This window comes from Habropoda laboriosa, unplaced genomic scaffold (genome assembly GCF_001263275.1).
Source record: "Habropoda laboriosa isolate 0110345459 unplaced genomic scaffold, ASM126327v1 scaffold143, whole genome shotgun sequence".
Classification (NCBI taxonomy): Eukaryota; Metazoa; Arthropoda; class Insecta; order Hymenoptera; family Apidae; genus Habropoda; species Habropoda laboriosa.
Window position 1 is genome coordinate 3,333,939 of NW_017100404.1, and position 18,428 is coordinate 3,352,366.

At 41.8% G+C, this 18,428-nt stretch overlaps 1 protein-coding gene across 1 annotated transcript in view; it reads right to left on the bottom strand.

Moving 5' to 3' along the window:
- The window catches only part of LOC108575340, a 413,517-nt gene extending 405,473 nt beyond the window's left edge, over window positions 1-8,044 (bottom strand). Inside the window, exons 1-2 of the mRNA XM_017938107.1 lie at window positions 8,021-8,044; window positions 7,605-7,667 (exon numbers count right to left, since the gene is read on the bottom strand). Coding sequence (XP_017793596.1) covers window positions 7,605-7,667; window positions 8,021-8,044 — 87 coding nt within the window. The remainder of the gene's footprint in view (window positions 1-7,604; window positions 7,668-8,020) is intronic.
- Window positions 8,045-18,428: the final 10,384 nt, after the last annotated feature.

An 18,428-nucleotide genomic window follows, 5' to 3' on the forward strand; every position in this document is an offset into this window, starting at 1 on the left:
ATATATAATGTCGAGAAGGCTGACCCTTTGGGTGTGCTTTAGGGGCGTTTCTCGAGAGAAATGTCACGAGATAGACGAAAACGCGGGAAGTTAGCGAAGACGACATTGTGGAAGTTGCAGTGTAACTCGTAAATTTAACTGTGCAATCTTGGAGCTTTTAATTTTCTATCTGTTCTAAGTAGGCTGTTTAAACAGCTAAATATTCTTTCACAATTTTCAACTTTAACAACCATATTTCTATACAAAAATAAGCATCATGTAAGCCGCTTATTTTGAAAATGAGTTGAAGAAAATGAAGTTAGCGACAACAATCGATAGAACTTAATACGATCATTTTAGCTGTAAACAATCTACAGTCGAAACAAAAAATGAACTTGCACTACTTTCAGAATAACCAATATATAATTATTAAATTAAGAAGAACCCACATGACACAAGTTTTTTGAAAACGTACTTCAACTGATGAATGCAATTCTTGCAACGATATTTCAAGGAATAAAAAAGCTGTGCATATCTATTATACAACCGCGTAGTCTAATTTCTTTTGTTTCTATTATAATCCTTGACTTCCAGCTACATACTTTCGATTTACAACATTTTACATCTACCTTACCTCGCTAGTCTTGACTTCTATTACATTACACTAATTATCTTTATTGCGTAGCCTAATTTACATTCGTACAAGCAGATTACAGTAGATAAAATTACACAATGATAAACAATAACAACCTTCAACAAATGAAAACACAACTTCATTCAGATGCACAAACCAAACATTCCCGTTTTAACGCAATTTCCAAACCTGCCAAGAAAAATAAACGAAAAATCCAGGGAGTAAAAAAGCATCTCCTGTGAAAAGCACGCGAACATCCGTCAAGTTTCCCGCCTTTAATCGCCCAAACAAAATTTAATTTCATTCTATTTGGCGCAACAATGCCGACGACATTAGCCAGCTGCTTCCGTTCGATCGTGGAAATAAATCTCGCGCCGTCGTTCAGGATCGGATACCTGCGAAGAATCGGCCATTCTCTTTTCTTTTCAAGCGCGCCGGCTGCAGTTCATTTTACGTGGCTGTCGCTTCGTCGTGAGTTCGACGCGCGAGATAATATAGGGGACGAAGAAGAGAGGAAGAGGAGAAGCGGCTGAAATGGAGTACCAGGACGAGAGAGAGAGAGAGGACAGCGGAGGATTTTAGCTCCGAGTAGATGGTACCACCTGAGTCCATCCCAGGGGACATCGTAGTCGCTACTGGACGAAATGGGTGACGATTTATAGAACTTTCAGCATCGAACGCTGTTTACCGATTGTACAGCTTGATTCGGAAGTAATATTGAGAAATTCGATGGTATTTTAATACCCTGTAGGTTTGCATTAGCACAATCCCTCCGCAAAGTGTCATCTTTTGTCTGACTGTCTGCAATAAAATTGTCAGCCACAGCGTAATTTTATAAAAAATTCGAGATAACGATAATCAAAGTTTCTAAAGGAATCGCGGTAGTACATCTAAAATTTCGAAAAATTTACCATAATTAAGAGCTATCACACGTCATCTTTTGTTTGACAGACTGTAATGAAACTGACAGTCACGGTATAATTTTATAAAAAATTTGAGATAACGATAATCAAAGTTTCTAAAGGAATCGCGGTAGTACATCTAAAATTTCGAAAAATTTACCATAATTAAGAGCTATCACACATGCTGTTCCTTCACACAACAAACGTTAAACCAGAAAATCTTCCGAATAGACTCACTAAACTGCCATCTCCGATCGATTAACCATCTAAAAGTTCTCCACCACTTTTACCAATCCTGTAATGACCCTACCACGCACCAGAACGCTATGAAAAGAAAAAAAGCAAAAACTGAACGAATCTCCAAAGTTCAACGTGCCAGTGAAACTGCACGGCTACATGAACCGGTTCGAAATTAAAAAGTATTACGCAAACTGCGTGGAACCGAATGAGAAAATAAAAACACACACCACACCGTACACTATACAAACCATTCTATATATTTCTCAGTATGAGTAAGGTAGCGTATAGACGGAAAGTGGTATGCGTGTACAAAGGGGGACGCATAATTAAGAGTAATTTACGACGGTGACATTGTCGACCGGGGATAATTTACGAGTCCATTATCTCGCGATTTTTCTTAGCGGCGTCTTCGTATTGCCCTCCGTCGTTCCACTTGTTTCACTCGCCGGTTTTTTTTTCTTTTTCGCAAACGCGATAGCGTTTCGCCGGCGTGCTCGTCGTAAAAACCCGCCCTATCTTTAGGGAGAAAGGCGACGGATAAAGCGTGTCGCGTAACGTGGCCCCCGTCACGTCACGTCATCTCAGAAACTGTAACGTGACAACTTGGGTAACTGGGGAAACGTGCGGGTAAATATTTAGCCGATCCGGCCAGCACGTGGCTTTCCAAACGATTTCCTTTTCTTCTTCCCGACGCGTTTCCATGCTCTCCCGCTGCAGGCGGCTCTCGCCTTTCAATTACCAACCAGAGAATTTTCGTCTAGGTAAAGATGAGAATGAGGTATTTTCGTTTCGACACGCTGAAGCAAAAATTTGGTTCGAGATTGTACGAGACATTTTTGTATTCTTCTAGTGTCGTATCGACTAGGTCATCAGCGACGCGGTGTGCTTTAAATTTCCTTCATTTTGCGTAATTAGAGTCTGCGGTGCAAACTTGAGACGTCCATGTTTCTTTCGATAAGAAAGTTTCAAACACTGTCTTTCCATATTGTGACCTATATTTTTTATCACTACTTCATCTCTGTACTTTGAGATCGTGCTACGTAACTGAGAATTGGGCGTTTGTTGCTACTATTGCAAGGTGGAAAAACTGAAAGAAAAGTTTACACTATTCGAATAGGAATTGGAATTAAAATTGAAAGCTTCCGAATCGATTGTATACCTAAATATTAATAATTTCCAATGTTAATTTCTAGACAAATTAACAAAGTAAAATTTCTATTAATTATATCTACTAATTTCTCCCAACACGAATCGTTTCCTCTTCATTCACATAACTCGATACAATCGCCAATGAAATTTTTCAACGTCTACGCGAATCTTTCAAAAAAATGCAATAACGCAAGGAACACTCGTGACTCGTGATGTATCCGTGAGATAAATCAGAATGAGGAGGAATTTCATAATTGCAACGATTCTTCGGGCGGCGACGCATACGCGGGCAATAAATTTCAGCAAGTTTTTCAGGTCCATTAGGAGCGAACCGGTCGGTGCAGCATGTGTGCACCGCGGACGCGTCTTAACAAAGCTCGATGCAAGTGATGCTCGCGGCGGAATCAGCTTGCGTAACGCACATGCACGATGCACGCCACGCCGGCTGACCCACATGCGCGGTCTTTATTTAAACTGGTTTCCTCCTCGGCGTCCTTTAGTACCGTCTTTCGGCTAGAATTTCATTAAAACAGTCATCGGTTTCGAGTTCGCGCGCCGAGACGCTCCACCTTTGCGAATCGATTTTCGAGCGTTGCGTAAAAACACCGTCTTCGATCAATATCGAACGCATCTTTGTTAGGTTGTGACACGCGATAGGGATTGACAGAAAAGTGAGGAGAAACTTAATCTTTTCTTTTAACGTGGTAGAAAAATTTTTGTTACGACGAAGTGTCGGATTTTTAATCATTGGAAAAATGGGTCGCTCAAGTGAGTTTAGGCGAGTTTTGAAAGTTCGAGAGAGAGGAATTTCTTTGTTGAAAAATTCGTGCAATTAGATTAGATTAGAAAAAAAAACTGAGTTTCATTGCTGCCTGAAAAATCATTCGTGACAAAATATTTGTCGTTTTAGATTTTTTTTTTTTTTTGTAGAATCTCGACTGTTTGTGGTGTGAAGCTAAACATCGTTTAATTTCCCGCAAGTTTGTGCGAATATCGAGCATCCGTAATACGAGATACTTGGAAGCAGATCAAGAAATACATAACCGTCGTTCAGGCTTCATATATTCTACAGCAATTTGGTTATCCTACTGCGCTGAGTAACTAAACTTTGTATTATAAAATTGTAGGCAACCCATGAAAATACAATAACCATCTTTAAAAAAAATCTATTAAAAATTAATTTCGAGAACAATTCGCAACGAAATTCTTTAACCCCTTTCACTACTGTACACTTGTGACAAAAAGTGCTTCCTGAGTATAAAATTATAGTATTTAACGCTGACATAAAAACAGAGATAAGAATAATTGAAAATCAACTGTTTACTGTTACAAAGCGCGAAAATAAATTAATAAATTCTATATAAACACCTTTCGCAGCGATAGGGTAAGCCATAAAGCACCGAGAGGACCTTAAAATATTTTCCAAAGCGTCGAGGAATTGCACAAAAGCAAAATATCGAGAAAAGATACAAAAAGGAAAAAGAAAAAACAGAAATTCGAAGCGATAAAGTCAGAATCGCATGGTTTACGGTACTTTTATCAGGCGAATCGTAACTTCTATAGAGTCTGAAAGCAGCGATTTCGCCCAGGTACGATTACTATGGCCACCTCAACCCCTAGCGAGCGCGCCGCCATTTAAATTTATCGATACGCCATTAATCTAGAAACTCCCGATGTATCCGTTGATGCTCGATTTTCCCCGAGTAATTCTAAGAGCAATTGAACAAACTGTTTACTCCATGGCCTTTTCAAAAATAGTTGCACACACACCCCGCGCGCGCGACCAGCTAGGGTAGTTGTATCCAGTTATTTTCACGCACTCGTGAAACTGGGTTGCGCGCGTTAAATCGCGCGTTAATCGTGCATCGCCGCTCTGTCAGAGGAAATATTTTTTATCGAGCCCGGGACACACGGTTGCGCGCGGAGTAACGAAAGGAAAAAAACCGCTGAGCGTTGCATCGATTTCGGGGGACAATACGAAAATACGGAAACGCTTCGCGATCGCATTCGGATGCAATTTAATCGCTTTTAACGCTTTCAGCGAGAGACGACACGCGAGAGCAATTACCAATCGCGTCGAAATCTGATGAACTGTAGAAATTCGACGATTATATCCCGCCATACTATTCGCTAAACGACAAAATTTCCGGTATTTTTCTCGATTTCCCTCTAGAGCGACTCGAAACAAAACTACGAATTGGCACACAAATAGGGGGAGAAACAACAACGAAGTGAAATGTTACAGAATTTTACTTAAACGTTTGAAAGGAAAAAGGGAACAGAGAAAATTGGCGAATCACTTCCGGGAACGACGTCTCGGAGCGTGAAGTTAAAAAGAGGAACGCGTTGGCACACGGTGGAAACGCGGCTGCGAACTTACGGCTTGTGTACGAGTCGCCGAGTAAAATACGGCTTCGAAACGCACCGGTACACGCTACATACTAGCGTTTCAACTATTAAAACGGAATTTAGCCGCGTATTTCACTTGGTAACTTACGGCGCTCTTGAAATGCACGCGTCGCCTGCTAAATAACACCGCGGCCTCGTAAGGCTCGCCCCGATGCAACTTGTCAAATTTCATTTCCTGCATTTTCCGCGAAAACATCGGCTTTGAAAACATTCTCAACCGTCTATATTGTAGCTGCAACACTCTTCGAAAAAAGAACGATACGATCTGTCGCGCGAGTGTTGGTAAGTTAATCGTGCTTGGGAGTCTACGTGTACATAATGCATTTTCTAGTACGATTCGTCGTTTTTCCATCGTATTTGCAACGATTTACTAAGATCTGTGTCGTATACATCCGAATTTATCGTACAAGCTGCTCCACAGCTGTTTCTACGAACTTCGCGAATGCGTTCTGCTACTAAAAATACAACGAAAGTGTCGTACGAACGCGGGTTTATAAATGCATAGTTAAGAAGCTGTATAATGGAAGTGAGAAATCCGGGGGAAACGTGGTACCTGTGTATTTTTGCATTCTGAGGTATTCTTGGACTCTGTTGACGCGAGAATTAGGTAAATGCAACGTTTCGAAAAATTTTTCGCTCAATATTTATCACACTGTGCTGCAAATATATGAAATTTACGCGAACCGAATTTTTTCCAAATTTTAAACTAAATTTGAGTTCATAGTACTCGGTGAAAAATATTTATTCACCAATATTAAATTAACAATAAAATTCTTGAACTCCAGTTACACACTAATTAAATAGCAAAAAGTGACATATGATCCCAAATTGTTGGGCATCAAATTCTTGCCCCAAGAAAATCTTCCTAATTTCCCATCTCTGCTGCGCTCTTCCAACAAAAAACTAACAGATTCAGTATTTCCAACTGCAAACGAAAACCTACAAGACACTCTTCACAGCTAAAGGATGAAAAACCTCAAGAAGCTCGGCGAACAAACGATGTCACCAATTTCAAGGAACAACAAAAGAACCGAGGACACCGGCCAACTACAGAGAAAGCTGCTGGTGCACGGAATTCCGTGAAACGGTGGCAAACGAAGAGGAAGATTCTAAGGGAGAATGAAAGGGAGGAACATCGGTCATCGAAAGATCCACAGGAATTCCCGTCGATCCGATAGGACACGAATTCCAGGATCCTCGGGTGGGAAAAAGGATCGCGGTGTGAGCCTTTCGACGGACGATTTCCACGGGAAGCGCCACCTGGGAAACCGGCGTTCCTCATTTCCATATTGCGAGCGGGGAATTTCTATGCATAGGGGCACACACAATGTAGGCACGCAGACCACGTCAGATGCAGGCACTCGTGTTCAAGAAACTCGTGGATCGCGCGAAACCAGCGACTTCAGAGTCGACCGAGAAGAAACTCGATTTAACGTATCCACCTGATCAACAGTTTGTCACTTCTGACGACTTATCGTTTGCGACGAATTTCCCTGTTGAACGCACGGGGTTGCATGTGACGTATATTTCGGAATTTAGATGTCCACGTCGCTGTGTTTTTGAGAGCTTTCGTGCGGTAAGTTGGGGTAAGGAAAATTGTGATTTTAGAATACCTCCATTTTTTTTTTTTTTATGTCTAAGGAGTTTCGAATACACTTAAGGTCTCTGGGTCAAAAAAGACCCAAGACAATGAAGTTTTAATGTAATGTTAAGGGAAGATACACTTGATAACAGAAAAAGTATTTGAAAAAATTAGAAGCGATGGGTCGAAAAGGACCCGAAGACCATACTAGAGTTAAAGACTAGAAATTTAGTGTGCATATGATTTAGCATACGTCTAAATAGAAGGAAAGAAGTAGTACAACCCTTGATACAAAGTTTTTGATCAGACTCAGTAACGTAGAAATTAATTAGAAATAATTTATGGTAGAGATAGAAAATACTGTTTCGTGCAATGTTTTTACATAACGATTTGATTAAAATAGTATACTTACTCATACGTTACAGTGTTCAGTCAGAAACTTTTTACCAGAAGTGTTCTATTAATTGCAATTAAAAAATTCGGTAAAAATCATTATTCAACTGCATTAAACTTGCGTAAGTCCATAAAAGACTGTATTCTCTTACGACAGAAATTGACTGCTACGTACAGTAGTATGTTAAACCTCAATTCAACTTAAGAAGTCCTACGTTAGACCCTATGTTAGAAGATTAAAATCGCAACGATCATAGAACAATAAACTTACTAAACCACATACAGTAGTGTCTGTTAAATTCCATAAGTTACATACCGAGTTGATGGCTGTCATGCTGTTAACTCGACCTGGATCTGTGTCCACTAGCCCGTTGTCACTCTACAACAAAAAAAGAAAAAAATTGTCGGTTAATATTGAGAAGTAGCTGAGCCATTCGTCGATTACGATCGAAATTACCGATGCAACGTGTCACGAAACAATCGCAAGAATTGAAATTTCAAATCGTTATATCCAATAGAAAAATTCGAAAAAATTCACACGTTCGACGTTTCGTTTACACGAAAATTTACACGGGAATGTCAACCGTACGAGAAACTAAGCGCGAGAAATTACGCCGTTTCTAAACTCTTCAGCTATGAATTAAAACGACCAATAAGAGAGAAAGTGTAGGGGTAACAGGTACACTTCCGCGCCGCGAATTCCCAAGAACAGAAGTAAAACGCTGGGCTGACGCGAGTGCACTCGGCGCGGGGCATATGATTTTATTTTAATCGCCGTCGGGCGCAATTAAAATTTCGTCTCGTCGAAAATGTTTCTTATTCGGTCCTCGAGACCGACTCGTTAACCGAAGGTATTAATTAATCGGCGCTAACGCCGTTGAAATTCCATAGGAACACTTTCTAATTCATGGAAATATCGACACCATTAGGAACGAAACATTTAAGCGACAAAATGTCAATTACTAGGTAGTACACAATGCTAGACGATTAAAAACTTCTCCCTTTTAATTGTCCCTGTGAAAATAAAAATTTCGAAAAAACAAACTTGCACTCAAATCTACTTAATTTCGATAAATACTGATATTCAATATTATTTTCAAAATTCATTTCATTTTTCGCAAAAAATTTCATGGTTAAGTTCTTTAGATTAAAACCTGCTGCTACAATGTCACAAAGATTTCCTTCTTCAAGTAGCAACTCCGAGATCTCTCTCGCAAAATGTTTCAATATTCAGATTCAAATGTAGCGAATACTTACAATAAATATTCGATATTATTTTCAAAATTGCATTTTCTTCTAAATATTTTGCGGTTAGATTCGTAAGATTTTCCAAAAACCCGATGCTGCAGTGTCACAAAGATTTCTCACACAATAGGTTTCCTCCTTCAAGTAACAGCCCTGACATCCCTCTCGCCGAAAGCTTTGCGAACCAAACCTCGATCGTTCGAAGCGAACGCAAATCAGGTTAAAACTCGAAACAGCAGAAAGAAACTGCTCGTTCCATCTACAAAGGCTACTCAACCAGGGCGATTCCTAAGTCGAGGGTAAATAAAACCAGATCCATCAAGGATTGGTCAGATTCGATTTCCGTTAAGCGAGGATCGTAAACTCGTGGTAAAAATTCCCGGGCCACCCGGAAACGCTGGTTCGTCCAGCCCCGGCTGATTCGTGAGGTCGCGTCAGGGCTATCCGGATGGAAATTCTATGTGCTCGGTGCAGGAACGACGGAAACGTACTCGGGAATCATTGGAGCGTGTCACGGGGAAGAAGGCCAGCAGCAGCACGAAGAAACGACACAAAGGAGGCGACGACCGCGGAACAGGGGCGAAAGAGTCCCCCCACTGGTGCAAGTATCGTTCCGAACTTTGATCGTAAAACAGCGCCGGACTTCTCAGACTGGCTGGAGCGTCCGTCTTGAACGTCTGCCAGATCGGTTACGCTTGAATAAATTTACGTGTCGAACTCGCGGCGCGAACTTCATCCCACCGAGCGTCCATCTTCTCCGCCCTTTTCCGCCGCTGTCGGACCTTTTAGCCGAGAGCGGCGAATGGACGCTGGGAGGTGTGAAAACGTGGGGAGAGTGTAATTTCTGATAGGATACAGAAGCTCTTGGTGATCGGGGACAGGTCGTAAAGCGAGGGTTAAACGGAAGATTGACTGGTTTTTAATTCTTGGCGTGCTGGCGACACGGTTTTACGAGACCTCTTAAGTCAGACGTGCGGTTGATGTTAGGTTAGGTAGCTCTATAGCTTGGACTTGTTTTGTGAACTTTTGTGCACCGTTCGAGGTGATCAAGAGTGGAGTTTGCTCTGTTAAATTTGGGCGATGTCTTCGTTTTTTGGAATTAGAGTCCGTTACTGAGAAACACAGGGTGATTCTAGAGATTTGCTATAGCTCTGTTCTGAGTGAAGTCGGAAAAAGTTGTGGAGAATGATTTTGCACTGTTTAATCCCTCATATCGATTGCTTATAGCTCTGTTCTAAGTGAAGTTAGAAAAAAATTGTGGGGGAAGACTTTGCACTGTTTAATCCCTTACAATAACGAGTTTCATTCCTGCAGATTATAGATACGATATTACAAAAATGAACTGTTAGCCATAATATGCCAATTCCATTGGGAATTTTGAAAAAAGAGTGACTCTAAAGAGATACCGTTTCTCACATATTATTACCATACCTCGAACTTTATATTAAAATACAGAAGTCGAACCTTCTCAAATTAGAGTATATTTCACCACAATAAAAAACGTCCTAAAGCTCTCACTGAAGAACTCTGCTCCTCATCTCCGCCAACAGCGAAACGTGAGTCGTCTAATTTTCACCTCTTCATCCGCACGCGAACGTTCGTCAAAATCCTAGAGTAACACTTCGCGTATGTAACTTTCTCCCAACAAAAGAAACAACAACCGTCCGACTAACTCGAGCCACAGGGAGCGTCGCTTCGGTCTGTTTGAAGTAGTTCCACACTCGTTCAGTAGTCAACCCCGTCGCGGGCATCGATTAATTATAATCAGAAGTCCGTAACGCGTGACAGGCCGTGACGAAAGCTGTAGCGAGGCGTTAATTAGAGTCAAACGAGGTTGATCGACGCATCAGTCATTAGAGAGGTAGAGAGCGAGATGAATCGCGCGCGTGCACCAGCAAGTTTCACTCCGTTTCCAATACGATAATTTATTAGCATCGCCGGTGGTTTCTTGCCGCGGGACCGCGCGACTCGTGAAACATTAGGGAAGATGGATGGCTGGAAAACGCGCCGCGGAAAAATTAAGCGAGCGTGGAAACGTGGCCTGCGGGTCTAAGTGATTTCGAAGAAGCGCTACCGCACACCGCCAAACTTGGCAACAATCAGGAACCTTGAACGACTCGAAACTGGGTTGTATTTTCTTTTCACCCGGCGCAAACTTCCGTCCCTCCCCCGGAAAAACGGTTCTCAGCCGTGCTTTAACAGCGTCGTTTACCTCACGCGCCCGTAAGAATTCCTCGGGCTAATCGTATTTCGTTCCCGAGTCACGAGCGTTATGAGCCCGCCTCGCTGTCGAAGTTTTATTGCGCTCCTTTTTACGAATTTCACCCGTGTCTCGAAGCTTCGTTTAATCCTGAATAACGACTGCTGAACGTGTTTTTCGGTCGAGCCAGACACGGTGTAATTCATAGTTTTACGACACTTGAATTGAAATAAAAGGTACTGCCAAGAGGGAACGTAACTCTTCCGAGGTGCGATTGTAATTCTTAACGCTTCAAGTACCGCTAATTCGGCATCGCTCCGGTTCGAAATAGTATCAGCAAGCGATGCGAGATAGAAAATACCGTGAAAGTGTACAGGTAATATACGGGGTATTTCGAGCTCTGTAACAGGAACACTAAATCAAGATTAAAATTCCTACAAATGTGCACGTTTCCTTTATTTTTAACCACTTTTGTATTCACATTTGCACCACTGCAAATTTGCAGTCTCAAAAACACCTTACAATTTGTCACTAAACATGAATCTCGAACAATTTTTACCAATTTCCCATAATCACCGTGAAAATCAACTGGCAAGTTGAAACAACACTTCTAAAATAACCGCTCACGTTGCGATTTTCCCGTTGCACAAAAGCGGAATTGGAAACAGCGTCTCTAAGAAACGTTCCTTCTCGTTGCGTAAAAGTCACGGACCAACTTCAACGATATCTTACTACAATCCTCTTGCTTGCTTTAAATACGTCCATCTCCTCGACCATTGTTATGACGAGGACAGGGTGAAACCGCGTTTCTGGTTTAAATCGAGACCGTCGACGGGACGATAAAACAACGGAGAGATTTATAGGTGTCGTCTAAGGGTAGTTGGGCACAAAGTTATAGAATGCAGCCAGGAGTTAAATCGCAACGCGGCTAAGTCGTAAAAGAGGCTGCTGTTAATTTACGACGACGGACACGACAAAGAAGATCAAATACTTTTCGTCAGCGGCGATGTTTCCTGGGACAAGGAACTGTTTCGTCGCGAGTTGGCAGTTTACGAGGGCCAATCATCGACCTCTGCTGACCAATTTAACGTCCTTTCGAACGGTGACTGCGTTTCCTTGGTGAACCGTAGACGAGATACAGAGGAGCTTGTGAAATGTGTGACCGAAGTATTCTGAGAAGTCCCTTGTGTTGCACACTTTGACGAAACTTACAATTAGCAAAGTTCTGTCGCGATGGCTTGAAGATTTGGATTCTGTACTCGAAACGAGGTTGAACTACGACCGTCAAAGCAACTTTCCAAAGGTGAATGTTTACATAGACAAAACGTGATTAAAAAATCGAATGGTAGAAACAATTTCGTAAGAATCAAAGGAATATCCTGTACCGTTTCTGCCGGTCGTCTCAGTTTATACGTAACAGGGTGACTTTATCACGTTAGAAAGAAATTATTCCGCGGGAACGTCAAAGGAAATTTCATTCGCAAAGAAGGCTGATCTGTCCGGCAACTTTATACAGTTTCATAAAGGATGTGAAAAGGATTGAAGCCGCAGAAAAACGGCATACCTCTGCTTTCATTCCACGTAACCTCGTCACAGCGTTAAAGAGACGAAGCTTGCGCAAGTATCCTTATTACGTGAGTATCTGAATTTCTCCTCTATCCTTCTGTTCCGTGTGAACCGAAGCGAGCCAATTGTGAATTGGAAAATTATCTCCACGGCTATCGCGATAATAACAGTCTTTGATTCCTATCCACCGCGCTGCACTGCGTTGAATCGGAACAATGTGTCCGCTATAGTCATTACCGAGAGTGAAAATAAAAGAAAACCAACTGGTTTCGTCTCGTTCGATACACGCGAATTCTCAACGAAATGCTACTTTCCTGCAGGAAGAAGCAGAGAAAAGAATCGTTCAACGAGCTCAGGCGACAGTCTATTCAGCTCGTTACGATGTCTCGCGCGGCGCAACAGTCGTATTTCAATATTAAGGAGGCTTCGGCGACGATTTAAATAATTCCGCGAGAATTTCGTTGCGTACGTACGTCGAAAAGAGTCGGGGAGTTGTTCAATTTATAGGAGGAACGTCGAAGAACGGCTTAGCGTCTCTTTCCGCTTTTCCCCGCTTTCGGTCCCTTCTTCTTCTCCCAACATTTCGTCCTTTCCCACCGCTCCTATCTCTTTTTCTGCTACATTTCTCTGTGTTCCATCCACTTGTAGTTCGTCTTTCATTCCCTTTATCGCTTCCCGGCCTCGGCGAATCAAAGAGCGCGGTCGTAAAAATGGAGATTCCTTGCTCAACGACAGGGCACCGTATCGATAAGGAAAATCAAATTGTAATTCTCTCGTACGTGCACGGCCACGTTGACGACACGGTCGATAAGACGAAAAGAGGAAGACACTTATGATTCCATGTATAAAAATCAGCTCTCTGTTCGACGTTGCTCTTGTTCTTCGAATAAAATGGGCGCGAGTTTAAAGGCGGAGATAAAGTATTCCCTGTTTAACATCTTCAAGATCGACCTTTCATTCTGTACACGTTCGTAGTTGAAGTAAAAGACGTTTTATAATTCGGTTAGGTGAATTCTTCTTCGTATGGTGAATTCATTGTTTCTTGAGGATGGACAATGGCACGTTCTACTTAACCCTTTCGCTGCGGCGAATTTTAATAAGTAAAGTGTGTAGGAGACTGTAAATTTTTAACCACGACTGCAACATTTGTTGTTAAATTAAGGTGGAAGATGCGAAAAGGGTGAAATTAAGTATTAAACGGCCTGTAAGCGTCAATAGTAGCGAAAGGGTTAAATACGAGAAATTTCCGAGGTTGTTAAATTTATCGCCTTCCACGTTACTAAACTAGAATCGTCTGTTTAGAACCTGATATTAAACACTTTGCCTTCTAAAAGCTGATCCTATTCTAAATTCAGCTTCAACCCTTTGCAATCGAGTGGCGACTGAGGAGCGACGTTAATTGTCACTTGGTAAATAACGAATCAAGACAGAGAGCAGATCTACGTGCCCCCATAAATGTATTCACTATAGTGAAACAGAGAATAAGTTAAATATTTAAATAAAACAGTATAGTTTTAAAAAATTTCAAACATCTCATTTGCAACCTTTTCTACAGCAAAAGTGTTAATTCCAAAACTGAGAATTACTAAACGCAAAGTTGAAGAAATGAACATCTCACTCTGCATTCACAGCAAAGGCTAAATAATTACTAATTCACATCCACCAGTATTACCGAAACAACTAGATTCTTCCACAACTTCTTTCGAACCATCTGCTTCCTCGGTATCCCCGTTACAACAACTCAAAAGCGAAAAACCCAGTAACAGCAGTGACACTAGAGGGGGAAAAAAGCGAAAGCTCAGCTAGAACGTCTGTCAAAAGCTTTTCCTGCCTGCGTCGGCACGGGCTAACGAAAAGAATCGAGTGTATTAAAAAGTTGTCACGAGGTAGGCGCGACAGAGAGAGAGAGGTCGTCCCTGGGCCGTTCTACAAACGGAAGTATGTCGGGTGACTGATGGCCGACCGATTGTCAGTGGAAGCGAGCACACGCAGCCCCGACGATAATTCACCGCCTCGTCTCTCTCATTCTCTCTCAGCCTTACCCGCCGCCTCTCTCTCTCCCTCTTTCCCGCTCGAGTCTCGTTCTCTCCCATGGCCGACACGCGCCAAGGGTGTTAAAAATAGGGAAAGGCGGAGATTAGATGGCCCCAGAGTTGTCAGACATCGGCGGCATCGGGTAACAAGAGGCAGCGAGCGAGCAAGACGAAAAGTCCACTCGGGTAGCGCGTGTTCCTCGTATCTCCTTCCTCCTCGTCGTTCCTCTTCGTCATCTTCCCTCGCCGGCCGTTCCTTCGTTCGCGCTGGGACCGTTCCATTCTTCCGTCACGGCCGTTTCGCTTTTTACCGCATAGCTAAGCAGCCTCGCGTCATTCGTCACGCGAGTTTCGCCCGCTTTTAATTTAAACGCATGATTCATGAGACGATGCGCCCAACGGAAAAAGCCGAGACTGCAAGGTGAAGCCCTCGAAGCGGTCCGAAACACGAGAAACGCTCCACGAGCTGGGAAAATGCTAGAGATAGAGGAAGGTATAGTCGGTGGAAGAAATATAGCGAGGTCAGGTCAGGTGTAAAAATTTACATACTCGAGCATATCGACAAGAGAATCGACAGATGTGAGATATATTGTAAAGAGCTGTTTCCGGGAGGTGAGAGTATAGTTGGTGGAAGCGATACAGCGAGGTCGCAAATTGAAGCATTAAGGGGCGGGGCGAGTAACGTAGCCACGCCCACAGCTGTGTTTTATTTGTGAAATTGTATTTGGAAGTTCTGCTCTAGTTCTTTTGTTAAAGCTATACAGTTTAAGATTATACTATAGAGAATTAAGGTGTAGACAAATCTTTTAAATTGCAATGGAAGAACCAATCCTCATCTCCTCCAAATTAGATGATTTTTCGATTTTATCGAGGTAACCCGTTATCACAGACAATCTTGAATTAGAAATACACGTCTAAATTTTACAGAAAGCTCTGGTAATTCTCCTTCCACAGAAACCTAAGAAGATAAGAGCCCGAAACCTCGGTAAGAACCGCATGAAGTATGTTTCACCTTCGATTCAGTCCCAATCGAGAAACGTAAAATGCTGCTCTATACGTCGCTGCGTCAGTCGACGCCACTACTTAATGCTCTAATTTACGAGCTGACTATATTTCTTCCGGCGACTATACCGTAAGCGTGAAAAGTTTTCCAGTTCCCATTGTACCGTGGCGGAACGAATAAAAATCGGGATCTGAATAATTCGCAGCTGTCGCCCGGGGAAGAAATAGAACACGATGGAGATCGAGATTAACGGTCGAAGGTGAACGTGGTAATTCCTCCGTGCGATCTACGCCGTGATAAAATATCCCAGGGACGGGGAAAGAACGTGAAGATCGACGGGTAATGTACCTCAGGGTACACATATGAACTTCTTGATCGATAGGTTAAATAATCCGCGATAATAAACGCGCCTGCTCTCGCCGCTCGATTCAATATTTGTGCTTTAACGCTGAGTCAGTCGCTGTTAGAGCGAGACTCACCAACGTGGAGGAACGAAGAAGAGGAAGAGAGGAAAACGTGGGAGACGAGATTCGAAACACGCGATCAAGAACGTCCGAGAATTAGAGATCTTTCACCAATTAAGCGAGGAATCGAACGATTGATTAACTATCGAGGCTACTTGCAAACTGATCGCAGGATCACCTTAAAGGGATAGGCGTAGGTCAGGGTTGCGAGTGTCACCTTGAAAATACGCAATTCGAATTGTTAAACGAATTACAGCATCGACGAGTAAAATGAAAAAAATGTCATAGATATTTAAAGTGTACACATGTATAAATTAGATGATTTTCGTCGGTTTTCAACGGTGTTTGAGGGTTACATAAAAAATGAAAGTACTTCTTCAGCAAGGTAGGAAGAAAAGTAAAGATAGCGGGTAGTCTTCGTCTTATGTTTTTTTAATGCACCGCAACGGAACATTCCATTTCTGTGATAAATTGGATCAGGATTTATCCGCCGCTAGCAGACCAGCTCCTTCGAACATAATTTACTTTCCGGGTTATTTTCGGGATAGTAAAACTGGAAATACTGAGGTCGAGAACATCGAGAATTCCTGCGATTCTTTTCTAAATAACACCTTTTTATTCTTAGACCAGAGATTCCCTGCCACCGATAATTATACTATATTTCATTGTACCTTTTAGGTTGGAATATCGTTCTGTCTGTGTGGGAAAAGACGCGACTACTACAGAAACACGCGGTTATGCGTGTACGGCGATGTTCGAAGTAAGACTGACGAGCACAGAGCAGACAGTAGAAATGTTATGCATTAGTCAGCCAAAGCCACAATTGTGTCATACATATAGATAGACCTTCTTGCTTTACCAACTACATCTCACGCCTAAATTTTATGAATTACTCCTTGCGTAACTGGTAGAGTTACGCGAAACTGGAGGACAAATATTTTTCGCTATTTTCTTCCACGATCAATACAGTATATTCTCCACAACTGTCAGACCGCAAGGAAGGTAAACCTGACACTGGTAGAGTCAGGGACTACGTTTTCCAGCGTCGCGCCCACCTTTGTAGTTTGCCGAACGTAGGCAAAGACAGCGAATAAAAGATAAGCATGAAACGAGAGTCGAGGCAACCAAGAGATTTAAATATCAACTTTTTTAATTTTACGTTTTTTTATCCCGAAATTTTTCTTAACATATTGACGAGATTTTTCTGATGAAAATGATATCAAACACAATATAATTTGAACAACATTTACTTATTAACACGGTCACTGTCGCGCCAGATTTACAATTTCAGATGAAAAAAAGTAAAATTAAAGAAATTATATTTTTCTATTATGAATTGTCGAGCCGTGAAATCTCGTAAAAGAAACCGAGTGGTGTAGCGTTACACGCTTGACTGACAGCGAGCGAGATAACATGGGCGCAGCAATGATGCAGAACTAGGCGTAGGACCATCTATACTGACACTTGTAGAATCCAAACTGACTGACACTTGTAGAGAATTTACTGTACTAAGGTGTAAAACAGAAATCTTTAAGAATATCAAAAAATAGGAAATAAAAATACAAAATAAATACAGAATAATTAAAACTATTGCTATTAAAATTTACTCTCAATTCTAAAGGTAATTCCATAAAAATCTGTCCTTAATGTGTATATAATATTTTCCAATAAATTTCTAAATCCCACTTTTTTAATTTCTCAAAAAAGAATTAACCAAGTTTGACCAAGTTTTAACCTTGACGAAACATGACCTATCCCAATTCGAGTTCTAACTTAAATCTGAACTTGGCAAAAAGGCGAAGTTCTATTTATTCCGTCTCACAGAAGACGAGCACTATCGACCGAAATTTCGGCTAATTCAAGGAGGAGCCAAGGAAGATGATCCACAGTCTCGCCCAAGCGTATCGGGGCAGAAAGCTCCGACCTCATCGCGCGAGTAAATCGAGGAAACCACGCGAAACACGATACGCCACTTTCTGTCTAACGTTACGGGACACGAGAACGAGAGGATCGTTTAATTCCACGATGACGATATCACGCGGACTTTCCCTTTCGTCTTCCACGGCTGGCTGATCGCTGGGAAATTGTGACATGGGAAAAGCTCGGGGAACAAAGATCCAATGTTCTGGAGATAAAATATCTTAGAATAGTACAATAGGATAATGTCTCTTTCAACAACTGTTTGAATGGTATTTTGATGAAAAAGAATCTTTTCTGAAGATAAAGTGTAGGAAAAAGAAATAGAAAAGAGGGTAATCAAAGGATACAGTGTATAAAGAAAAAGTTCTTATAGAGGAAGATCGATTCGGAACATTTTTTGTGGGCAGTATGAATGGTTTAACCCTTGCTGTATACATATACCGGTGCTTTTGAACCCGCAATTTTCGGGTTTTTTCTTCGAAATCTCATTGTATACTGTCGAGAATGTGTTTCTCGAGGCACACTTGCTTCGTTCTCGCTGTAACGTAAACCAATGATAGGCAATTTCGAGTGTCAAACACTCAAGCCTCTTCAGCTCTGGGTCCGAATGAACCCAGGCACGGTACTGCGAGGGTTAAGGCTTGAGGCAGGGATTTTTTAAATAAAATAAAAATAAAATAATATAAAATGAAATTAATCAAAAAAAAAA